Source organism: Eleutherodactylus coqui, chromosome 6 (genome assembly GCF_035609145.1).
Source record: "Eleutherodactylus coqui strain aEleCoq1 chromosome 6, aEleCoq1.hap1, whole genome shotgun sequence".
Classification (NCBI taxonomy): Eukaryota; Metazoa; Chordata; class Amphibia; order Anura; family Eleutherodactylidae; genus Eleutherodactylus; species Eleutherodactylus coqui.
This window is the reverse complement of record NC_089842.1, coordinates 23,540,961-23,563,699: the sequence shown is the minus strand read 5'-3', so window position 1 is coordinate 23,563,699 and position 22,739 is coordinate 23,540,961. Positions and strand designations below refer to the sequence as shown.

At 46.6% G+C, this 22,739-nt stretch overlaps 1 protein-coding gene across 10 annotated transcripts in view; it reads right to left on the bottom strand.

Moving 5' to 3' along the window:
• Positions 1–22,488, bottom strand: part of LOC136631943 (uncharacterized) — a 33,347-nt gene extending 10,859 nt beyond the window's left edge. Inside the window, exons 1-8 of one of the 10 annotated variants that reach the window (XM_066606438.1) lie at positions 22,380–22,488; positions 14,378–14,431; positions 11,561–11,614; positions 8,630–8,683; positions 4,473–4,526; positions 3,274–3,482; positions 1,923–1,976; positions 415–468 (exon numbers count right to left, since the gene is read on the bottom strand). In XM_066606438.1, the coding sequence (XP_066462535.1) occupies positions 415–468; positions 1,923–1,976; positions 3,274–3,482; positions 4,473–4,526; positions 8,630–8,683; positions 11,561–11,614; positions 14,378–14,418 (520 nt within the window). In that variant the 5' untranslated portion in view covers positions 14,419–14,431; positions 22,380–22,488. Of the gene's footprint in view, positions 1–414; positions 469–1,922; positions 1,977–3,273; positions 3,483–4,472; positions 4,527–8,629; positions 8,684–11,560; positions 11,615–14,377; positions 14,432–18,621; positions 18,803–18,910; positions 19,171–22,379 lie in introns of those variants that run through there. The other 9 variants (XM_066606441.1, XM_066606437.1, XM_066606440.1 and 6 more) reach the window with 9 other exon arrangements.
• Between the last annotated feature and the right edge of the window lie 251 nt (positions 22,489–22,739).

Below are 22,739 nucleotides of genomic sequence, written 5' to 3'. Positions count from 1 at the left end.
ATCACCCACCCTCTTTACAAGAGGTGATGGACATTGATCGCAGCATATAAGGGGTTGACAGGGGGAACAGGGGCAGTCAGTCACAGCTAGCTTCTGCTGCAGATGGTGCTGGCTAAGCTTCTGAGCCGGCACTATCCATAGAGCATAAGTGTATACTCTGGGGGGGATTGTTTCCCAGCCATGGTGTACATTTACGCCCTGGGGTGGGAAGGGTTTAAAGGGTTATCTATCAAGCATATGATATAAAGAGCATGTATAGCATGTTAGAGCCAAGACAAAGACTTCAAGAGTGATTATCAATAAAAACCAATACTATGTTTAGGAGAAGACTTTGGTAGTGGACCTACTTAAGCCTTCATAGACCTGACCACGCTAATATGTCATTTAGTGTTCTGCATGTAGACATCAACTTACCAGAATGTGCCAACTGGTATTGTAGAAAGGTGCAGAGGGCAATAAAAAGAAGGCCTGTAAATAAGGAACACTAATTAGTAATTAAAGCTAATAAGGGAGATGGAAAAATACCGCCATAGTGCCACCTACTGGAAGGCAGCATTCCTTCAAGCCAAAGTTAGACTCTTCATACAAGCATTATAACAATGACTGGGAATTAAAAGCAAAGCCAGACTCCATGTACATACAGCTGTTTCAGGGTATTTGCCCTTCATCAGTGACAGTAGGAGTCTGGCTTTGCTAGTGAGAGGCCTGGGATGGGGGGTCAGAAATGCTATCTTTTCTCCTTAGGGAGAGCACCTAGATGGTGAGTGAGGAGACTTAAATGGCCATTCATGCTCCTATGGGTAATATGTAAATAAGGGAGAATGAACAATACCTCCACAGTGCCACCTATTGGAAGGCAGCATTCCTTCAAGCCAAAGTTAAAGGGGTTGTCCCGCGCCTAAACTTTTTTTTTTTTTTTTCAATAGCCCCCCCGCTCGGCGCGAGACAAACCCGATGCATGTGTTAAAAAAAAAAAACGGATAGTACTTACCGGAATCCCTGCGCTGCGGCGACTTCTTCCTTACCTTGCTAAGATGGCCGCCGGGATCTTCACCCACGGTGGACCGCAGGTCTTCTCCCATGGTGCACCATGGGCTCTGTGCGTTCCATTGCCGATTCCAGCCTCCTGATTGGCTGGAATTGGCACACGTGACGGGGCGGAGCTACGAGGAGCAGCGCTCCAGCATGAGCGGCCCCATTCACCACAGAGAAGACCGGACTGCGCAAGCGCGTCTAATCGGGCGATTAGACGCTGAAATTAGACGGCTCCATGGAGACGAGGACGCTAGCAACGGAGCAGGTAAGTGAATAACTTCTGTTTGGCTCATATTTAATGCACGATGTACATTACAAAGTGCATTAATATGGCCATACAGAAGTGTATACCCCCACTTGCTTTCGCGGGACAACCCCTTTAAGCACTCATTAGATATGATCCCAAACTTGTCTCCAGTCATTGTACACAAATCTATAGAGCATACCACCTTCACTCCGAGTTTCAACCAAGATTACTCTAACTGCACCAAGAGCAGAGGTGTTGATGGCTACTGATAACAGAAGCCCATGGTCCTGGTGAACGGGGGTCAGCAGGTGGAGCATCCTCTATGCCAACTCCCAGCTGCATTATAACAGAGCTGCCCAGTTGGTGTAGCATAGAAGAAGATCTGGATAAAAAAGTTGGAATCTCTAGGACTGCGCCATCATTCTGCAGTGACACAGCTCAATAGGGGTTGGCAGGTCATGTGCCCAGGTGCTAGGGTCAGGTAGGTGACAAAAGTTACTCTGCCTTGACCAGAGTATTTAGATTCTAAGCTATAGCAGCAAACCAAACCTACGACCTAGGTGCAGGAAAGTCTAATAAGTTAAACTTTGGGGTCATGTAGAACTTTGCACAAAACCAGAATTTTTTTTAGATAACTTACTGTTTCCGATGGCTCTTTTAGGCAACTTCAGGTGAAATTTTCCTGAGAAAATACCTAAAGTATAAAAATATTAATTAGGCAGGTGGGCAACATACCATCAAAGGTGGCAATGGCAAAAGGCTCCTTAATCTTTATGATGTACAATGTGAGGGTACTTTTTGAAAGCAACGTCCTAAAATAACCATATCTCATGCCATAATCTGCCCATATGCAGGGTCTATTTCTAAGAGGTGCAAAAAGGGCAACTGTCCAAGATCCTATACTGTTTAGGTCTCTCTATCATCCTGCTTTTTACAATATGTGGGGTCCATAGGCTTCTAGTTTGAGGGCTACATATCAACCATCAGAGAGAATATAATAACCTCTACACCCACCACCATCCCGCAGACCATTTCCTGGCCTACTTGTAACCTTAGCTGTAATAGGGACTTGTTGGGGAACAGAGAGAGAAAGACAACTCCCATCGGCATGTGATGGAGGAGTGTGGAATGACTTCAGCTGCAGATAAGTTGGACACCATGGGTCGTTATTATTGGGGGTTTTATGTTTGGAGGCTCTTTGGCAGAATTATGGCATGTGGTGTTTAGGGGAGAACTAGGGGATTCCTATATTTTACCCAAGGACATCCATAGACCCTCTTAATAATTTCTACTGCTGTGTAATTAACACAAGAGAGGACAGTATCAGGTTGCAAATGGATCTGGATAAATTGGGGGCTTGGGCAGAAAAATGGTAAATAAAGTTTATAACTGATGAATGTAAGGTTTTGGGCAGCAGTACTCAGAAATGACATATCAGAGCTCGAGCGGATACAAAGGCGGGCAACTAAAGTCATGGAATAGGCGGACTACAATACCCAGAGAGGTTATCAAAATTGTTTTTTTTTTGTTTAGAAAAAAAGATGGCTGAGGGGCGACCTAATAACTTTGTATGAATATATCAGGGGACAATACAGAGATCTCTCCCATCATCTATTTATACCCAGGACTGTGATATAACAAGGGGGCGCCCTCTACGTGCAGAGGAAAGAAGGGGATGGCAAATTTGACGAAAGAGCTTAGGAGGCCTGGACACCCTTCTTGAGCGATACATTACATGTTATATCACTGATTACTTCCGAAGGATTGGTGATCCATAGATTATTCTGATTGTCAGATTGGAGTCCGAAGGGCATTTTTTTCTCCTAAAATGAGGGAAATTGGCTTCTACCTCACTGGGGTTTTTGTCTTCCTCTGGATAAATATTGGGGGGTAATAGGTTGAGCTAGTTGGACATAGTTCTTTTTTTCGTGTTACTATGTTACCCAAGTTTTATCTGCTTTGACTTTTACCAATTTGGATGATAAACTTGCCATGTTTAGTACGTGGGCCCTTAATGGCCACCACTGCCTTTATCTTCTTGCATTTCCGTTTCCTCTGCCTCCTTTTCTTCCCCTTTTTATGGGGTGGAAGAAGAATGGGCGCCTCTATGATGACTTCTTGGGGTGGTAAAGGCGTCTTGTCAAAATCCTGGTCAATGTCACAGGGTGGAAAGAACTTTTTGCTTTTGTCTGTGGAGAACCTAAAAAAATGACAACACAAGACAGAGTCAAAATTATCTACATGGTATTGTATCCTTGGAAGAAGTGACCTCCAAGGATATTAGATCAACATGAGTGATTGACCCCAGAATTTAATCCCGAACCTTGTGTTGCCCACTGGTCACCGTGACCCAATCTTTTATTAAAGCGACCTTCCGGTTTTGAAACAAAATTCTGTCCTGGGACTGGAAGGTGGAAGGGTATATTACCTGTAGTTAATTTTGTCGGCTGTCATTCAATTTCACTGGTTCAGAGTCCAGTTTTCAGGTAGCCAAGGTGACTGTTGTCATTTTCCAAGTACACCATACAGTGCTTTGTGGTTGGCCAGCCCTGATCACATGAGCAGTGCTGGCCAATTACAGAGCAGGTATAGTGCATTAATAATTCTAACACTATCAATGTACTATGAGTGATTAGGTAGTCCAAGCCCCACCACGCTCCAATCCAAGGACAGTTTTGTGGAGGGTCACATGAATGAGAACCCTTATATTTCACTCTTATATTTCACACTTTTCATGCTACATACCAACCTAACATATAAAACAATATCAAAAGCCTATAAAAAAATCAAAAAAAGTGGCATCCACAGCCTCACCGATGGTCAGTTTAGAATTTACCCTCTTATGCCACCTAGAGTAGCTCTGCACTGATCACAAGCTGTTCCACTTTTGGGATCTCCACCTATTAGCTGAATTCTGGGAACCTGGCAGAAAGGGTTTCCCTGTAGCACCCCCACAGGAGATGTACAGTATTACATAGTTCTTATTGAGTGTATGGACAGGGGAAGGTTATTTTCACTCTGGATAATAGATGAGGGTCTTGAACTAGGGACTCCTCCCCTCCTTATTAAATATTGTAAAATGGTATTTATACATGTATTTTCTACATTAGATGGCCCCTGACCATTAAAATGTATTTCATATATTTGGGTGGTTCCTTCACCATGTATATTACAGATGTGCTATACTCACCCTTCATCTTGAGCTGGTGATTCATTGGTAATCACAGGGATCTCAGCAGGAATTCTGTTGAGGAATAGTAATTGATATATATGTATATTCAGTATATAGAGACAGCCACATACCTCATATACAAGAATAACCACAGCCCCCCCAAATCCAATGAAAGTCCCACTAAATGCCCCACTATGCAAAGTCCCACTAAATGCCCCACCATACAAAGTGCCAGCTTGATAACCCATTACACACAGTGTTGCATACCCAACGAGTGTCTTCTGTAGGTGCCTAATAAATTTTAACTACATGCCTCCCATTGTCTATATGGGGTGAGACATATATTATGCTATAGTATGACAAACTAATAACGGGCACACCTCCACCTGCCCCTCTTTATCGGAGAACAATAGGTATTATCAAAATGAAAAAAAGTGATCCGGCATGCAAGTGGAGGATAAAATATCGAACTTTTTTAAAACGAGTTTAAAAGTCCCCAACATGAATGGAACCAGTTAACGTTTCAGACAGAATGGCTTCCTTACTCATAACTGAGGTACGCAGCCAGCAACTAACAACCAATGAAACATATAGTTTAAAACCATCTGACATAGCCGCATGATGTGGGAGGGCAAAAACAGGGGTTCCTGATGGCAAACCAAATAATAATAAGGGGGTTGACTAAATTATAATCCGAGCCTCAGAATGACAACGAAGCTGGTAGCTGTTAAAATGAAGCAAATGATTAGACAATCTGTAGGTATTATCTGGCATGAGATTAAAGGCTCATGACTGATACAGAATACCAGCAGCACACTGCCCGGGGGCACAAACCCAACCGCAAGACTCAAGATGCAGAACAACAATATGGAGTGAGAACATGACCCCACAAGACCAGAACAGGTGCGCACAACAGCAAGGATAAAAATTAGTTCTTAAATGACACAGGGGCATGTAGTTTCTTCCTCTGTACAATAAATCAGGTTCTATTACAACAATGACAAAATAAAAGGGAAAGCATATTAATGGTAAAAGCAAAAAAAAAAATCCTGAGTGGGGAAAATTATGTAGAAAATGAAAGGAGAATTGGGTCCGTACCTTGTTATGGTCTGGTGGGGTCTTGCTCGCACAGCATATTGTGGCTTCCCATTTCGGAAGCTTCTAGGGCTCAACGCCTCTTTGTGGTTGGGTTTGTTTGTCTGGGCAGCCTGCTTGTGGTATTCTGCATCAGACCTCACCCTTTATTCTCCTGTGAGCTCATAATTAGGGTGCCTTCACACTTGTGATCGCGATATCGCTGCATTTTTTTTACGTGACTGTCAATAGGACTTTCTAATGTTAAAAACGCATCAAGCAAAAATCACAAAGCACAAAGTTGTGATTTTTGTGCAATGGCACCCCTTGTCTATGGATGGGGGAGAATAAAACAGTTGGAGCTGCTCGTGCTTGGCGGATGATCAGACACTTCTCTCTACTGATGATCTGTCAGGGGCATCCCAACACCTCCTGTAACAGTCTGGTCAGACGATCCTCTCTACTGTTGGTCTATCAGGGGGTCCTGAGCCTCGGTCACCTTGTGTGCCCTCACATATCTACTGGTTCCAACACCTCCTAACAGTCTTACCAGATGCTCCTCTCTACTGGTGGTCTGTCGGGCGTCCTGAGCCCAGTTACCTTGTATGCCCCCATCCACTGGTCCCAACACCTCCTAACAGTCTGGCCAGATGCTCCTCTCTACTGGTGGTCTGTAGGGGGCGTCCTGAGCTCAGTCACCTTGTATGTTCTCACACATCCACTGGTCCCAACACCTCCTAACAGTCTGGTCAGATGCTCCTCTCTACTGGTGATCTGTCGGAGGCATCCTGAGCCCAGTTACCTTGTATGCCCCCATCCACTGGTCCCAACACCTCCTAACAGTCTGGCCAAATGCTCCTCTCTACTGGTGGTCTGTTGGGGGGCGCCCTGACCCGGTCACCTTGTGAGCCCTCACACATCCTGATCTCAACACCCCCTAACAGTCTGGACAGAACGGCCAAATTATGTGTGGTTGGTACAAGCTCGGAGAAATGAACACAAGTAACTCATCATGAAATGTGTTCCATAAGGTGATTCTGCTTTGTAGTTAGGCGTCCATTTATATATATATATATATATATTTTTTTTTTTGAGAAGAAACAACGCCCTACAGAGGGCCAATCATGAGAACTGGCAGCATTGTGATAACATACAAACAGATGCAACTTGTATTTGTATCAATATATTTAGCATTTAACCTATTAAGATATAACAATTAGTGTTAACCCATGGACATTATGTTTGTTTGTTCTCAGCAAATATTTCAGCTTAAATCCCCATTTACACACATGGATTATCACTCAAAATTGGTTCAAACAAGCGAACGTGAGAGATAATTGTTCATTGTGAAGTGGAAAAATCGCTCACTTGTCATTTGAGGTTCTTTAAGCTAACTTTTCAGTCAGCATTAAAAACCTTGTTAGCACTCGCTGTCTCGCTGGCTTCTCGTTCTGTCTGACAGCTCCTGCACAGCATTTCCCATAGGAGGGGGAAGCACTGAGTGAGAGGCGGACGAAAAGCCAGCAAGCCGCCGGCAGGACTTTGTATGAATGCTCTGCAGGAGCGCTGATGACCTTAGCGATGACATCAGCACTCATACACTCGTACTGCTGGTCTGTGTAAAAGGGCCTTAAGTCTCCCATCTTATCTGACATCTGTTTATGGCTAGACCTTCATACAGTGCTAAGTTAATAGACCTGTGCATTAAGGCCCATTTACATGCAAAGATAATCTTTCAAATGATTGAAAGATTGAAAGTTTTAGCGATCATTTTGCATAAAGTGTTAATGTCCGTTAACACTTTATCATATTTATTTGCATGTAAATGGGCCTTCAGGAGCTGTTTGCAGAGCCCAGCATGTGATGAAAAACACTGTGGGCAACATCAGATGGTCCTAATCTGTATTCATTGGTTGGCAGCTCTATATAAAGGCGCTGGATACCACGTTCCGTTGGTTACTAGGAAGGACACCATTCTGTCCAACACGCCATAATGGCTCTCGTTTATGTTGGTGACTTTTAAACACCTTGTGTGCTCTCACACATCCACTGGTCCCAACACCTCCTAACAGTCGGGTCAGACGATCCTCTCTACTGGTGGTCTATCGGGGGGTCCTGAGCCCGGTCACCTTGTGTGCCCTCACATATCCACTGGTTCCAACACCTCCTAACAGTCTTACCAGATGCTCCTCTCTACTGGTGGTCTGTTGGGGGATGCTGAGCCCGGTCACCTTGTGTGCCCCCATCCACTGGTCCCAACACCTCCTAACGTCTTACCAGACACTCCTCTCTACTGGTGGTCTGTCAGGCGTCCTGAGCCCAGTCACCTTGTGTGCCCCCATCCACTGGTCCCAACACCTCCTAACAGTCTGGCCAGATGCTCCTCTCTACTGGTGGTCTGTTGGAGGGCGCCCTGATCCAGTCACCTTATGAGCCCTCACACATCCTGATCCCAACACCCCCTAACAGTCTGGACAGAACTGCTGGTGGGGGACAATTCATGGATACAACCATCCAGCTTCTGGTAACGGGGTGAAATCTCTTCTCTGCGTAGTAGAGTTAATAGACCTGTGCATTAAGGCCCATTTACATGCAAAGATAATCTTTCAAATGATTGAAAAATTGAAAGTTTTAGCGATCATTTTGCATAAAGTGTTAATGTCCGTTAACACTTTATCATATTTATTTGCATGTAAATGGGCCTCCAGGAGCTGTTTGCAGAGCCCAGCATGTGATGAAACACACTCTGGGCTACGTCAGATGGTCCTAATCTGTATTCATTGGTTCGCAGCTCTATATATAGGCGCTGGCTACCACGTTCCGTTGGTTACTAGGAAGGACACCTTTCTGTCCAACACGCCATAATGGCTCTCATTTATGTTGGTGACTTTTAAACTGACTTAATAGAAGTTTGATATTTAATCCTGCTGCTGATGGAGTGGAATCCGTACATGTTGGACTGGGAGGTACTTATTAAAGATTCTAAATTGGTTTCCCTTTTGCTATTGTTTAATAGGAAATAGCCTTTATATTAATCGGAGAGGCAGTTCACAGTCGGGGGCCGTTCTCTCAGTTCTCTTCCCACCTTTATGGTCACTTACACTTTTTCCTGGGATGGGGAATCTTCAGCAATCACAGCCATGTCTGCAGGATATCTGGAGAAAAAAGGCAGAATATATGGTTACTACATCTACTCAGGACTTGGCTCAGGATCAAAAGCATAGATATGAACATTCATCTACTTCTACCGCCTGCTCCCTGACCATGTCATGTGTACCTGCCTCCTGGTCATCTGCCTCTGCCACTTGCTCCCTGCCCAGTCATGTGCCTTCACTGTCTGCCCATGTGCCTCCATCATCTGCTCCCCGCCCAGTTATCTGCCTCATTGCATACTCACTGCCTGGTCAACTGTCACTGTCTTCTGCTTCCTACCTATTCATATGCTTCTGTCACATGCTCTCTCTCTACCGCCTGCTGTGTCTCTACCGCCTGCTCCCTGCCCAGTCATGTGTCGTTATCACCTGTTCCCTGCCTGGTCATCTGTCTCTACTGCCTGCTCCCTGCCCAGCCATGTGTTTCCATCACCTGTGCCCTGCCTGGTCATCTGCCTCCACCACCTGCTTCCTGCCAGTCACTTGCCCTAGGGCTGCAATATAAGGATGCAACAAGAAGCACTAATAGATGGTGATTGTAGTGGTGCTTCAGATTCAGGAAATATCCACATTTATCTTCACATTATTAGAGGGATTGTACCAAAGTAGACTTTTATCACCTATCTAATGGAGCAGCTGTGGGCATGTGCAGCGCCGCTCTATTCATTTTCAGTGGGACTACCGGAGATAGCCGAGCTCTTGTACTCAGCTATTTCCATCAGCATCACTGAAATGAACAGAGCCTTACATGCACGACTGCATGGGTGTAGTGAGCAGCCATAAACATATGCCAGATAACTTCACACTAATTATAACCCTGCAGGCCAGAGATTCCTGGCACAAACACACACCCATCTGAGCAAACAACATGTACAGTGTTTACTTTAGCTAATAAGGAAAATGGAGAGGATTTCTAATGATTATCTGTACACTTGAATGATGTGCATTTCTATGCAAAAAAGTCATTAATTAGTTCACTAATTTGATTGTTCGAACAATAATCGTTGTGTGTAAATGGGGCTTTAAGCTAAAATACATGCTGAGAACAAACAATCATAATGTTCATGGGTTAATGCCGAGTGTCCATGGGCGGGATGGAAGGGCCCACGTACTAAACATATGGTATCCTGCAGCATATCTCTCCATAATTGCACTAGCTGAGCCTCTAGATCGCTCAAACTCATAGATTTTTGACATTATAGTCCCATACATGTTCTATTGGCGACAAATCTGCAGCCATGGAAATGTGACAATGTTGTGGGGGCTCCTGTGACCCCCTTGTGTGTGCGGCTGAGAATTATCCGGATGCCTCTAGGAAGCTGCCATGAGAGGAACACATGTGGCTGCAGGATGTCCTGAACATATCGCTGAGCTGTTATTATCCCTCGTACCGCTACTAGGGGGGACTGACTGTCGTATGCGATGGCCCCCCAGACCATCACACCAGCAGGGGGCAGTGTGCCGCTCCACAGCAAAAGCAGGATTGAGGCGCTCACCCTGAGTTCTCCAGACATGAACGCGGCCGTCATCAGTGCCCAAACTAAACCTGGATTCATCCCTGATCATAACCCAATTCCCCTCCATAACGTCCAGTTTCATCGTTCACAACATCACTACAAAGGGAGGCGACAGTGGGTGTCAGAGGCCGTACATGTAATGGGGGTCGCGAGGCCAAATGTCCTTCAGCTAAGTGCCTGGAAATGGTTTTTCAAAGACACAGGGGTGAAACGATGGCACCCCTTATCTATGGATGGGAGAATAAAATAGTTGGAGCTGCTCGTGCTTGGCGGATGATCAGACACTTCTCTCTTCTTATAATCTGTCAGGGGCATCCCAACATCTCCTAACAGTCTGGTCAGACGATCCTCTCTACTGGTGGTCTATCGGGGGGTCCTGAGCCCGGTCACCTTGTGTGCCCTCACATATCTACTGGTTCCAACACCTCCTAACAGTCTTACCAGATGCTCCTCTCTACTGGTGGTCTGTTGGGGGGTCCTGAGCCCGGTCACCTTGTGTGCCCCCATCCTCTGGTCCCAACACCTCCTAACAGTCTTACCAGACGCTCCTCTCTACTGGTGGTCTGTCAGGCGTCCTGAGCCCAGTCACCTTGTGTGCCCCCATAAACTGGTTCCAACACCTCCTAACAGTCTGGCCAGATGCTCCTCTCTACTGGTGGTCTGTTGGGGGGCGCCCTGACCCGGTCACCTTATGAGCCCTCACACATCCTGATCCCAACACCCCCTAACAGTCTGGACAGAACGGCTGGTGGGGAACAATTCATGGATACAACCATCCAGCTTCTGGTAACGGGGTGAAATCTCTTCTCTGCGTAGCAGAGTTAATAGACCTGTGCATTAAGGCCCATTTACATGCAAAGATAATCTTTGAAATGATTGAAAAATTGAAAGTTTTAGCGATCATTTTGCATAAAGTGTTAATGTCCGTTAACACTTTATCATATTTATTTGCATGTAAATGGGCCTCCAGGAGCTGTTTGCAGAGCCCAGCATGTGATAAAACACACTCTGGGCTACGTCAGATGGTCCTAATCTGTATTCATTGGTTGGCAGCTCTATATAAAGGCGCTGGCTACCACGTTCCGTTGGTTACTAGGAAGGACACCATTCTGTCCAACACGCCATAATGGCTCTCATTTATGTTGGTGACTTTTAAACTGACTTAATAGAAGTTTGATATTTAATCCTGCTGCTGATGGAGTGGAATCCGTACATGTTGGACGGAGAGGTACTTATTAAAGATTCTAAATTGGTTTCCCTTTTGCTATTGTTTAATAGGAAATAGCCTTTATATTAATCGGAGAGGCAGTTCACAGTCCGGGGCCGTTCTCTCAGTTCTCTTCCCACCTTTATGGTCACTTACACTTTTTCCTGGGATGGGGAATCTTCAGCAATCACAGCCATGTCTGCAGGATATCTGGTGAGAAAAGGCAGAATATATGGTTACTACATCTACTCAGGACTTGGCTCAGGATCAAAAGCATAGATATGAACACTCATCTACTTCTACTGCCTGCTCCCTGACCATGTGATGTGTCTCTGCCTCCTGGTCATCTGCCTCTGCCATTTGCTCCCTGCCCAGTCATGTGCCTTCACTGCCTGCCCATCTGCCTCCGTCATCTGCTCCCCACCCAGTTATCTGCCTCCATCACCTGCTCCCTGCCCGGTCATCTGTCTCTACCGCCTGCTCCCTGCCCAGTCATATGTCTCCATCACCTGTTCCCTGCCCACTCATCTGTCTCTACCACCTGCTCCCTGCCCAGTCATGTGTCCCTGCCTCCTGGTCATCTGCCTCTGCCACTTGTTTCCTGCCCAGTCATGTGCCTTCACTGTCTGCCCATCTGCCTCCACCATCTGCTCCCTGCCCAGTCATGTGTCTCCATCACCTGCTCCCTGCCCGGTCATCTGTCTCTACCACCTGCTCCCTGCCCAGTCATGTGTCTCCATCGCCTGCTCCCTGCCTGATTATCTGCCTCTACCACCTGCTCCCTGCCCAGTCATGTGTCTCCATCACCTGTGCCCTGCCTGGTCATCTGCCTCCACCATCTGTTCCCTGCCAAGTCATGTGTCTCCATCACCTGCTCCCTGCCCAGTCATCTGTCTCTACCACCTGCTCCCTGCCCAGTCATGTGTCTCCATCGCCTGCTCCCTGCCTGGTCATCTGCCTCCACCATCTGTTCCCTGCCAAGTCATGTGTCTCCATCGCCTGCTCCCTGCCTGATTATCTGCCTCTAGCGCCTGCTCCCTGCCCAGTCATGTGTCTCCATCACCTGCTCCCTGCTGGTCATCTGCCTCCACCATCTGCTCCCTGCCAGGTGACTCTGCTTTGTAGTTAGGTGTCCATTTATATACTATTTTGAAAAGAAACAACGCCCTACAGAAGGCCAATCATAAGAATTGGCAGCATCGTGATAACATACAATCAGTTGCAACTTGTATTTGTATCAATATATTTAGCATTTAACCTATTAACATATAACAATTAGTGTTAGGCTGAGTGTCCATAGGCGATTTGTCATAGCGTGAGCCGCGGTGATAAGTCACACGTAGACCACGCATGACACACTTTCCATAGGATAACTATAGAAAGCTCAGCTTTGTACACGAGTGGAAAATCGTGGCATGCTGTGATTTGCCGTGATTTGCCGCAATTCTCCGCAATGAACCTATCATTAAGATAGGTTCATCATGGAAAATCACGTGACACTAGTGCTATCCTGCAGCTGAATATCACTCGCGATATTCCATCCCGCCCATGGACACTCGGCATTAACCCATGAACATTATGATTGTTTGTTCTCAGCATATATTTTAGCTTAACGCCCCATTTACACACAACGATTATTGTTCGAACAATCAAATTAGTGAACTAATTAACGACTTTTTGCATAGAAATGCACAGCATTCAAGTGTACAGATAATCATTAGAAATCCTCTCCATTTCCCTTATTAGCTAAAGTAAACACTGTATATGTTGTTTTCTCAGTGTGTGTTTATGCCAGGAATCTCTGGCCTGCAGGGTTATAATTAGTGTGAAGTTATCTGGCATATGTTTATGGCTAGACCTTCATTCAGTGATATGTTAATATGTGCATTACAGTGTTTTTACATCATGTATATAGAGCTGGTTGAACTGATTCTTCTTTCTAGAGAACTTCTTTCTGCTCTGATTAGATAAGGAGCAAAGATAAAACTACTTTCTTAAGGCCCATTTACACGCAACGATTATCGATCAGAATTCGTTCAAATCAATCACTTAAGATAGAATATATATCCATGTAATTATCTATTCTCCTGTCATAACCATTTCATGTTTTTTATGCACAACCATCTGCCATCCACCGGCCCATAAATTTCCATCAATAAACCCAACTTAGTCCTGCATACATTTGGAGTCCCAATATAGGTTTTTTTATGCTCGTTTTACCTTATATGCATTTTTAACAAATGTCACAACATTATTTTACTCCATCTTAAGTGATTTCTATTTGAATATTAATGCTTTATCAGCCTGACATGATGGTATTTTTACTGTACCGCCCACTTTTTTATAACCAAATATGACCCCGCCCCCAGCCTGTTCACATTTTTTATTATATCTATTTTCTATATATATAGAGTTTGTTCATGTTACATTTGATACGACATGCCGTTTTAGTCATTGCTATTACCTGCCTATGTACATATTCACCTATTTATTTTGGTTATATTTATTTATTGTGATCTAACTGTAATTTCTCTTGTTTTATTCAATTTTTATTCTTTCCCTGTTCTTGCACTTGTCTATCATATGTTGCTACTACTCCTATGACTTTGTATATACTTTATGTATGTGTCCCACCCAGCTTGCCTGAAGAAGGGGTTCTCCACGAAATGCGTATCCTATGCTGTTGTTTTTAATATACTTAATAAAAGAGAAGTTGGATAATACATCTTTTCTGGAGAGTTGCACCTATCCACCAGTCTTTTCTTTCTGCAGCTCTTCACACATCGGCCGTGCCCACCTTTGGTGGGTTCTCCTGGTTGGCAGCACCTCCACAGTTCATTCACTCTTCACAGCCCTTCCTAAGGCATTTTTGGTCTCTAGGCATTCATCTGGGACCAAAGCCTCTGATGCTATCAGGTTTGCTCCACTCCTCTCGCTTCTACTCACAGTTCTCGTCTCCTTTATGGTACTTACACTTTTTCCAGGGATGGGGAATCGTCAGCAATCACAGCCATGTCTGCAGGATATCTGGTGAGAAAAGGCAGAATATATGGTTACTACATCTACTCCGGTCTTGTCTCAGGATCGAAAGCATAGAAATGACTACTCATCTGCTTCCACTGCCTGCTCCCTGCCCAGTCAGGTGCCTCAGCTGCCTGCTCCCTTATGTGCCTCTGCCGCATGCTCCCTGCCCAGTCAGGTGCCTCAGCTGCCTGCTCCCTTATGTGCCTCTGCCGCATGCTCCCTGCCCAGCCATGTGCCTCTGCTGCCTACTCCCTTATGTGCCTCTGCCGCCTGCTCCCTGCCCAGTCAGGTGCCTGTGCCACTTGGTCATCTGCCTCACCGCATGCTCACTGCTGGTTATCTGTCACTGTTGTCTGCTTCTACCACCTGCTCCGTCGCGGCGAGCGAATTAGCGCATGTGCCCACCTGTTTGTGCCCCAGGCCTCAGGTCGATGAGGACAGATCCGCAGCAGGTCACCCGCATGCGTGATCCACGCCACATAGGGATGCATTGCACACCCGCAGGTAATTAAATACCTGTGGATGTCATTTTCCCTTGAGGCGCAGATTGCGTGTGCGGGAAAACACCCGCAACATGCTCCATCTTAGTGCGGGTCTCCCGTGGGGACGGCTCCTACAGGCTTCTATTGAAGCCTATGGAAGCTGTATGGATTTGCGGCACACCCGCAGCTGAATTCCTGCTCTCTGGTGCGGGAGCGCAGGAGTTCAAAAAAATAAATAAATAGAGTGCACGGCGTGTGCGCGTGACACGCTGACGACTTGCCGGGCCGAAGAAAGAAGTTCCGGACGCGACGGAGGGCAGATCCACAGCGTCTGGACAGGTGAGTAATGCTTATTTTTAGGCCTCATGTCCGCGGGAAAGGAGGGATCCGTTCCGAGATTCTGCATGAAGAATCCGCAGCGGGCCTGATTTTCCCCGTGGACATGAGGCTAAAGTAATTAGTTTAATATGCGCTATTTTCATGCGCAGTAAAATAGAGCATGTTGTGTATTTTTTCACGCAAGCAAAATACACTTGCAGATTACGCTTACAGGAGCAACATGTTGAAATCAATGGGTTCTATTCACTGCGCAAATACATTCGTATGACACCGGCTTGAAACCTGCAATTCATCGGTGCGATGGGATGTTTCCCCATTGAAAACAATGGCAGACATTCCGCCAGCTAATTCCCCAAAGTGATGTGGGGTGGTTTTGAGACAAAAACGCTTCACATCCGCGTCTAAATCACATGTTGGCGAGCGCGATATGGGGACGATATCACATGCATCTGTGTGAAATTAGCCCGGGTGTGAACATGAAGCATTTCTGCTTACAAGGGGATGCGAGTGCGATACAATTTTCTTTTACAAGATCCTACAAGATATAACGGGCGATTCCTTATGAGTCGTCGCCCAACAGCAGGACGTGCAGCGATCCTGCGGGAGATAAATCGCTCGTGTGAATAAACCTATTGGAATCAATGTGTTATTTTCATCCACGAGTTCCGTCCACGTCGCTATTACAAATCTGTGTATTCGCTGCAAATTTATGCACAAAATCAATGCACTTTTGTGTGTTCTTTTTTACGCAGGTAAATACGCAGTGTATTCGCGCGCCCAAAAACCGGCAGGTGAAATATGAGGCTGAAATGTCTGCAAAGAATTCCCCAAACATTACATGGCTAGCCCCGGCCTCTCCAGCACTGCACCCATCACCCACTGACTATCTGTACTCGAACTAACAACAGAGGAAGAAGTCTCCAGACTGCCCTCCGCTACTCGCCCTACCAACTGCGCCAGTGACCCTCTCCCCTCCTTCAGTCCCTCTCCCCGGCTATCATTACTCATCTCACCACCATCTTCAACCTCTCCCTGACCTCTGGCACCTTACCCTCCTCATTCAAGTACTCTATCAAATCTCCTATTCTAAAGAAACCAACCCTTGACCCGACTGACGCTGCCAACTACCAACCCATCTCCAACCTCCCCTTCATTTCCAAACTACTTGAACGCCTGGTCTATTTCCCGCTTCACAAGCTTTCTCTCTGACAACTCTCCCCTCGACCCCCTGCAGCCTGGCTTCCACCCTCTCCACTCGACCAAAACCGCCCTCACAAAAGTATCAAATGACTTCATGACGGCCAAATCGAGTGGCGACTACTCCCTACTGATCCTCCTTGACACCACTTCATTTGACACTGCTGCAACACCCCATAGGGGTGACCCTTGACTAACGTGAAGACCTGGGAGGGTTAAGTGTTGGCTTGTCACAGCAGAAGTTACCAGGCTCTGGTCCCAGAGGGATGACACGTAGTCAAGGCCAGAGCAAGATCGCAGGCCAGCTTGGACACCCCTAGGATAAGGAATGCCAATAAACTGGATGATGGGGGTAGTAGTTATCACGCGTGATGCCACTGTTCCCACACACCGGTATGCTACACGGTGGGGAATGAACACAGAGACTTGTTTATAGTATCTCGGGTCCCCAGAAACAATTAGGGCCCGGTATAAACTTTACTTGAAGTAACTTAGGCAAAACAATTATTCACAACAATGCAAGTACAATTCTTCAAAGTGCAAGTAGAACAGAGTTCAGAGGTCAGGGAGGATACACAGGATGACACCGGTCCTACAGTCCATGTTATCTGTACGGAACTGCTCCTGGACTGGGAGCACTCCAGAGGAGGAGAGGGTAGGGGGCACTCCGCGGACACTCTGGCAGCAATTATTTACTTAAAGGATTAGCAACAGCACCCCACCCAGCAGAGGGTATGATTTGACTCAGTAGTGTAACTCTATGCGGTGATCATGATTTTGGATGGCCACATAGGAACGACTTGTTGTCTGAATTGGTACCTGTACGATGGGTCTCTATATACAGAATTACACGGGGATGCTCTATCTTAGGATTTTAGGAGTCCCTACACTCACATCCAGACTCCAATCACTATGGGATATCTCTCCTTCTCTTCCATCTTCACCTACATGGAAGCTGAAGGTGCTTCCATGAGGCGCTGTGTTAGCGCTCTCTCCTTCTGAAGGCAAGATGGAAGCTCCTTTCCCGCTCTTTAGCACTCCTATTTATACCCTCACTCATACCACATGACATGACAGACTGATACATTTACATGCAGGCAATGATTTTATTAGAGTTAACCTCTCAAGCGCCGCAGCTGTGCAACACACACTGGATATGACAGGACAAGCTTTGTACAGTGCAGCTACATAGGACAAACATGTATGACATTTATGGAGGGAACCAGGATGGTGTGCTGGACGGCTACACTGTTGACCATGACCTCCTCCTTGCTATGCTTCACTCCATTGGCCTAAAGGATACTGCTCTCTCCTGGTTCTCCTCTTACCTCTCTGACCGTTCTTTCATCATCTCCTTCACTGGTTCTATCTCCACTCTGCTTCCTCTTGCTGTCTGGGTACCCCAGGGCTCGGCCCTCCTTGTCTTCTCTATCTACACAGGCCCACTCAGGTTAACCAGTCACAGATTTGGCCTTCAATAGCACCTCTACTCTAACAACACCCAGTTATACTCCTCCAGCGACATCTCCTCCAAAACTTGTCCTACTGTCTGTCCGCTGTCTCTAACACTATGTCCTCCTCCCTTTTTCTCAAGCTTCTCTAAAACTGATCTTCTCAGTTTTCCACCCTCAACCAGCCAACCCCCCTTCCCCCAGCATCTCCATACCAGCATCTGGCACTACCATATCCCCCAGACAGCATGCCCGCTGCCTTGGGGTGACACTGGACTCTGACCTCTCCTTTATCCGCCACATGTAATCTCTGGCCCAAACATGCCACATGCACCTCTAGAATATTGCTAAAATCTGGCTGTTCTGACCACGGACACGTTGAAGACACTTGTTGTCACTGTCATTCATTCCAGACTCGACTACTGCAACTCGCTGTCCATTGGCCTTCCCCGCACCAGAGTCTCCCCTCTCCAATCCATACTAAATGCAGCAGCTAGACTCTTCCCACCCAGCTGTTTCTCAGTCGCCCCTGCACTATGTCAGTCGCTGCACTGGCTGCCCATACACTACAGAACTAAATTCAAACTCCTCACCCTCACCCACAAAGCTCTCCATGTCGCTGCACCACCGTACATCACCTTTCTCCTGCCCATACATTACCCAGCCTGCACGCTCCGCTCCGCTGACACACTCAGACTGGATGCCGCCCTAATCCGAACCTCACCTGCTCACCTAGAGAACTTCTCCAGAGCTGCACCGATCCTCTGGGACGCATAGAACGTCCGGACAATCCCCGAAGCATGGAACTTCAGACATGCCCTGAAGACTCACCTTCTCAAAGAAGCATACCGACTCACCTGATTTAGTCCGCTGCCCTCAAATTACGCCTATCAGGTACCTTTCCTGCCCCCGTGCATCCTGTACCACCCCACCCCGTCCTCATTGAGCTCCCTGTGCTTCAAAAGCGCCGCAGAATACGTTGGCACTATAAAAATAAAGATATTATTACTTACGCCCGTGTGCAGCCGCTCTGACTCGCTCCCTTCCGTTCAGACCGCAAACTATTGCGTCACTGCAGTTTGTTTCCGGGTTTACCTTGGTTGTTGCTTAGCAACAAGCTGACCCACCTCATGTTGTCGCGCGATGACAAACGGAGGCGGCACTTTCTTTCTCTATAAAAATAACTTTAAAGTTGCATCATAAAAAATACTGCGCTCCGCCGGCGAGTCTGGGGAACGTTATGTAATATATAGGTGGAACAAGCTGTCTCACTTAAAGCGACTGTACTCTTAAAGCGACAGTACTCTTAAAGCGACAGTACTCTTAAAGCGACAGTAATCAATTTCATCCCCGGCGTCTCTCACTGACATTTACACAAATTCCTCATTAGTTCCTCCTGGCAGCAGTAAGGCGCCCTCATATTTTATCAGCAGAGGTCTACATCCCATTACTCACGGCGTAACCACTAAATACATCATCATAGACCCGACCTCAGATGCTCCGTAGGAGTAGCGTTCCCACTTACAGAATGCTTAAAACACGTCGCAGGCCCTGCAGCGCCCGTTCTAAGACCCCCCTCTTCGGCCGTGGCTCTAGCTGCTGAAGGGGAACAAACAGTGCCTGTCAGCGCTCCTTAGGCCTTGTCCACATGGGCGTAGGCACATTTCAACCAGAAATCTATTATGCCCGTGTATTTTGCTGCTGCCGCGCGTATTTGTGTGCGTAAATGCCACTGTGTGTTTCCACGCACAAAATATACGTACAAAATCACATTGTGCACATATACGCAGTGAGTACACAGGTTTTTGCGTATGTCACGCTCGTTTCTGCAAGCCGATGCAAATGCGCACACAGATAGAACGTGTCACATATTTTTTTACATGATCGCACGAAAAAATACACTCATGTGAAAGAACCAGTTTAAATCAATGCGTCCGATTCACTGGTGTAATATGGAGCACACATGCGGCCATGTGCCCGAAGTCTCACAGTAAGCGCGGCGTCGCACGAGTGCTTGTGCAAGCACACTCTCCGCAGCGCAGTGTATTTGCGCATGAACGGGGTTTGAAGAGGTGCATAACCCGTGACCCTCCCTTTTTATGGAATTTAATAGCTATTAAATTCTGTCTTTTTTCCCCGTGTTTTGCGCAGTGATTCCCCTGGCATATTCACGTACCTGCCGAGACTTCTATGGCACGTTTGCTGTGCAAAACGCAGGAGGATAGAGCGGACCCCATGAAATCAATTTGTTCTGTATTCTGTGTTAAGTGCAAGCAGATTTTGCGTGCACAAATACCTGCGCAAATACGGACGTATGACTCCGCCCTAAATCTGTAACAAAGATGGCGCCCACATTACAAGGCGACAACAACTTGACGATGGATATCACAAGGTGTTACAGATACAAGATCAATCCATCTCATCCATCATCTTCATAATCCATTCATCCATCATCCATGTCATACACAACTGTCCATCATTCATCTCATACTCATCTATCCAACCAACATCCATCTCATACTCATCTATCCAACCAACATCCATCTCATACCCATCCAACTCATACTCATCCATCTGTCATCCATCTCATACTCATCCATCATCCATGTCATCCACAACTATCCATCATTCATCTCATACTCATCTATCCAACCAACATCCATCTCATACTCCTCTTTCCAACCAACATCCATCTCATACCCATCCAACTCATACTCATCCATCTGTCATCCATCTCATACTCATCCATCATCCATGTCATCCACAACTATCCATCATTCATCTCATACCCATCCATCTTATACTCATCCATCTGTCATCCATTCACCCATCATCTCCATCATCCATCTCATACTCATCCATCAGTCATCCATCATCCATGTCATACACAACTATCCATCATCCATCTCATACTCATCTATCCAACCATCATCCATCTCACACCCACCCATCTCATACTCATCCATCTGTCATCCATCATATATCCATCCATCCGTCATCCATGTGATACACATCCATTCTTCATCCACCCATCCATCTTCCATCCATCATTCACCCACCCATCCATCATCCATGCATTTATAATCCATCCATCCGTTTGTGGACTATCACAGGCACCGAGCCCTGAGTACACATGTAGTCTCTTGAACATAACCAGTCCCTACAGCTACAGAGCAGGGCTGCCAATCATGCAGAAATTCCTGGACAGTCCGTAAAAATCAGGCACTTTTCTCGTCCGTGAAAGATATTCTGTGCGTCCGCGAGTTATTTTAGTCCGCGGGTCCTTGAGCCGGTGTGGAGACCGTAATCCTCATTATTTCACGTCTCGTGGTAAACGCCGGTGATAAGCTGATATCGCTATCTGACCTACAGACACCGCTTACACCCTATCTGACCTACAGACACCGCTTACACCCTATCTGACCTACAGACACCGCTTACACCCTATCTGACCTACAGACACCGCTTACACCCTATCTGACCTACAGACACCGCTTACACCCTATCTGACCTACAGACACCGCTTACACCCTATCTGACCTACAGACACCGCTTACACTCTATCTGACCTACAGACACCGCTTACACCCTATCTGACCTACAGACACCGCTTACGCCCTATCTGACCTACAGACACCGCTTACACCCTATCTGACCTACAGACACCGCTTACACCCTATCTGACCTACAGACACCGCTTACGCCCTATCTGACCTACAGACACCGCTTACGCCCTATCTGACCTACAGACACCGCTTACGCCCTATCTGACCTACAGACACCGCTTACGCCCTATCTGACCTACAGACACCGCTTACGCCCTATCTGACCTACAGACACCGCTTACGCCCTATCTGACCTACAGACACCGCTTACACCCTATCTGACCTACAGACACCGCTTACACCCTATCTGACCTACAGACACCGCTTACACCCTATTTGACCTACAGACACCGCTTACACCCTATCTGACCTACAGACATCGCTTACACCCTATCTGACCTACAGACACCGCTTACACCCTATCTGACCTACAGACACCGCTTACACCCTATCTGACCTACAGACACCGCTTACACCCTATCTGACCTACAGACACCGCTTACACCCTATCTGACCTACAGACACCGCTTACACCCTATCTGACCTACAGACATCGCTTACACCCTATCTGACCTACAGACACCGCTTACACCCTATCTGACCTACAGACACCGCTTACACCCTATCTGACCTACAGACACCGCTTACACCCTATCTGACCTACAGACACCGCTTACACCCTATCTGACCTACAGACACCGCTTACACCCTATCTGACCTACAGACACCGCTTACACCCTCATCATTCAGTGCGTCTGTCTGATCAGTCCGGAAAATACGATGGCTGTCCGTGATGTTTAGATGCCTTGTGCAGGAAAAGGACAAATGACATTTCCCAACCCGTGCAGGCCTGCGCCGGCGCCATTTCACAACTTACGAGACTTCTTATCTCGGCGTGCAGAAAGTAACTGTGATTTTCCAGTAACGATTCAGTAGTGATTGAGCTGTCACCACGTCCGCCGCACGAGTCAGCATGACCGCACCCTACTGATGTGTGCAGACGGCAGGTGATCTGAGACTTACCTGCAGAGCCTCCGCGGCGGGCGACTTCACACCCTGTAATGAATTATATCATCTACTTCCTCAAAAAACAGGAAATGGTTTGTGCTGATATTATGACGTCTATGCTTAACCCCTTAAGGACCGGGCACTTTTTTAGGGATTTTACAGGCTTATTTTTTTTTTCTACAATTACCCAAATTACTTTGCTGTGTTTTTTTCCATGACGCATATGACT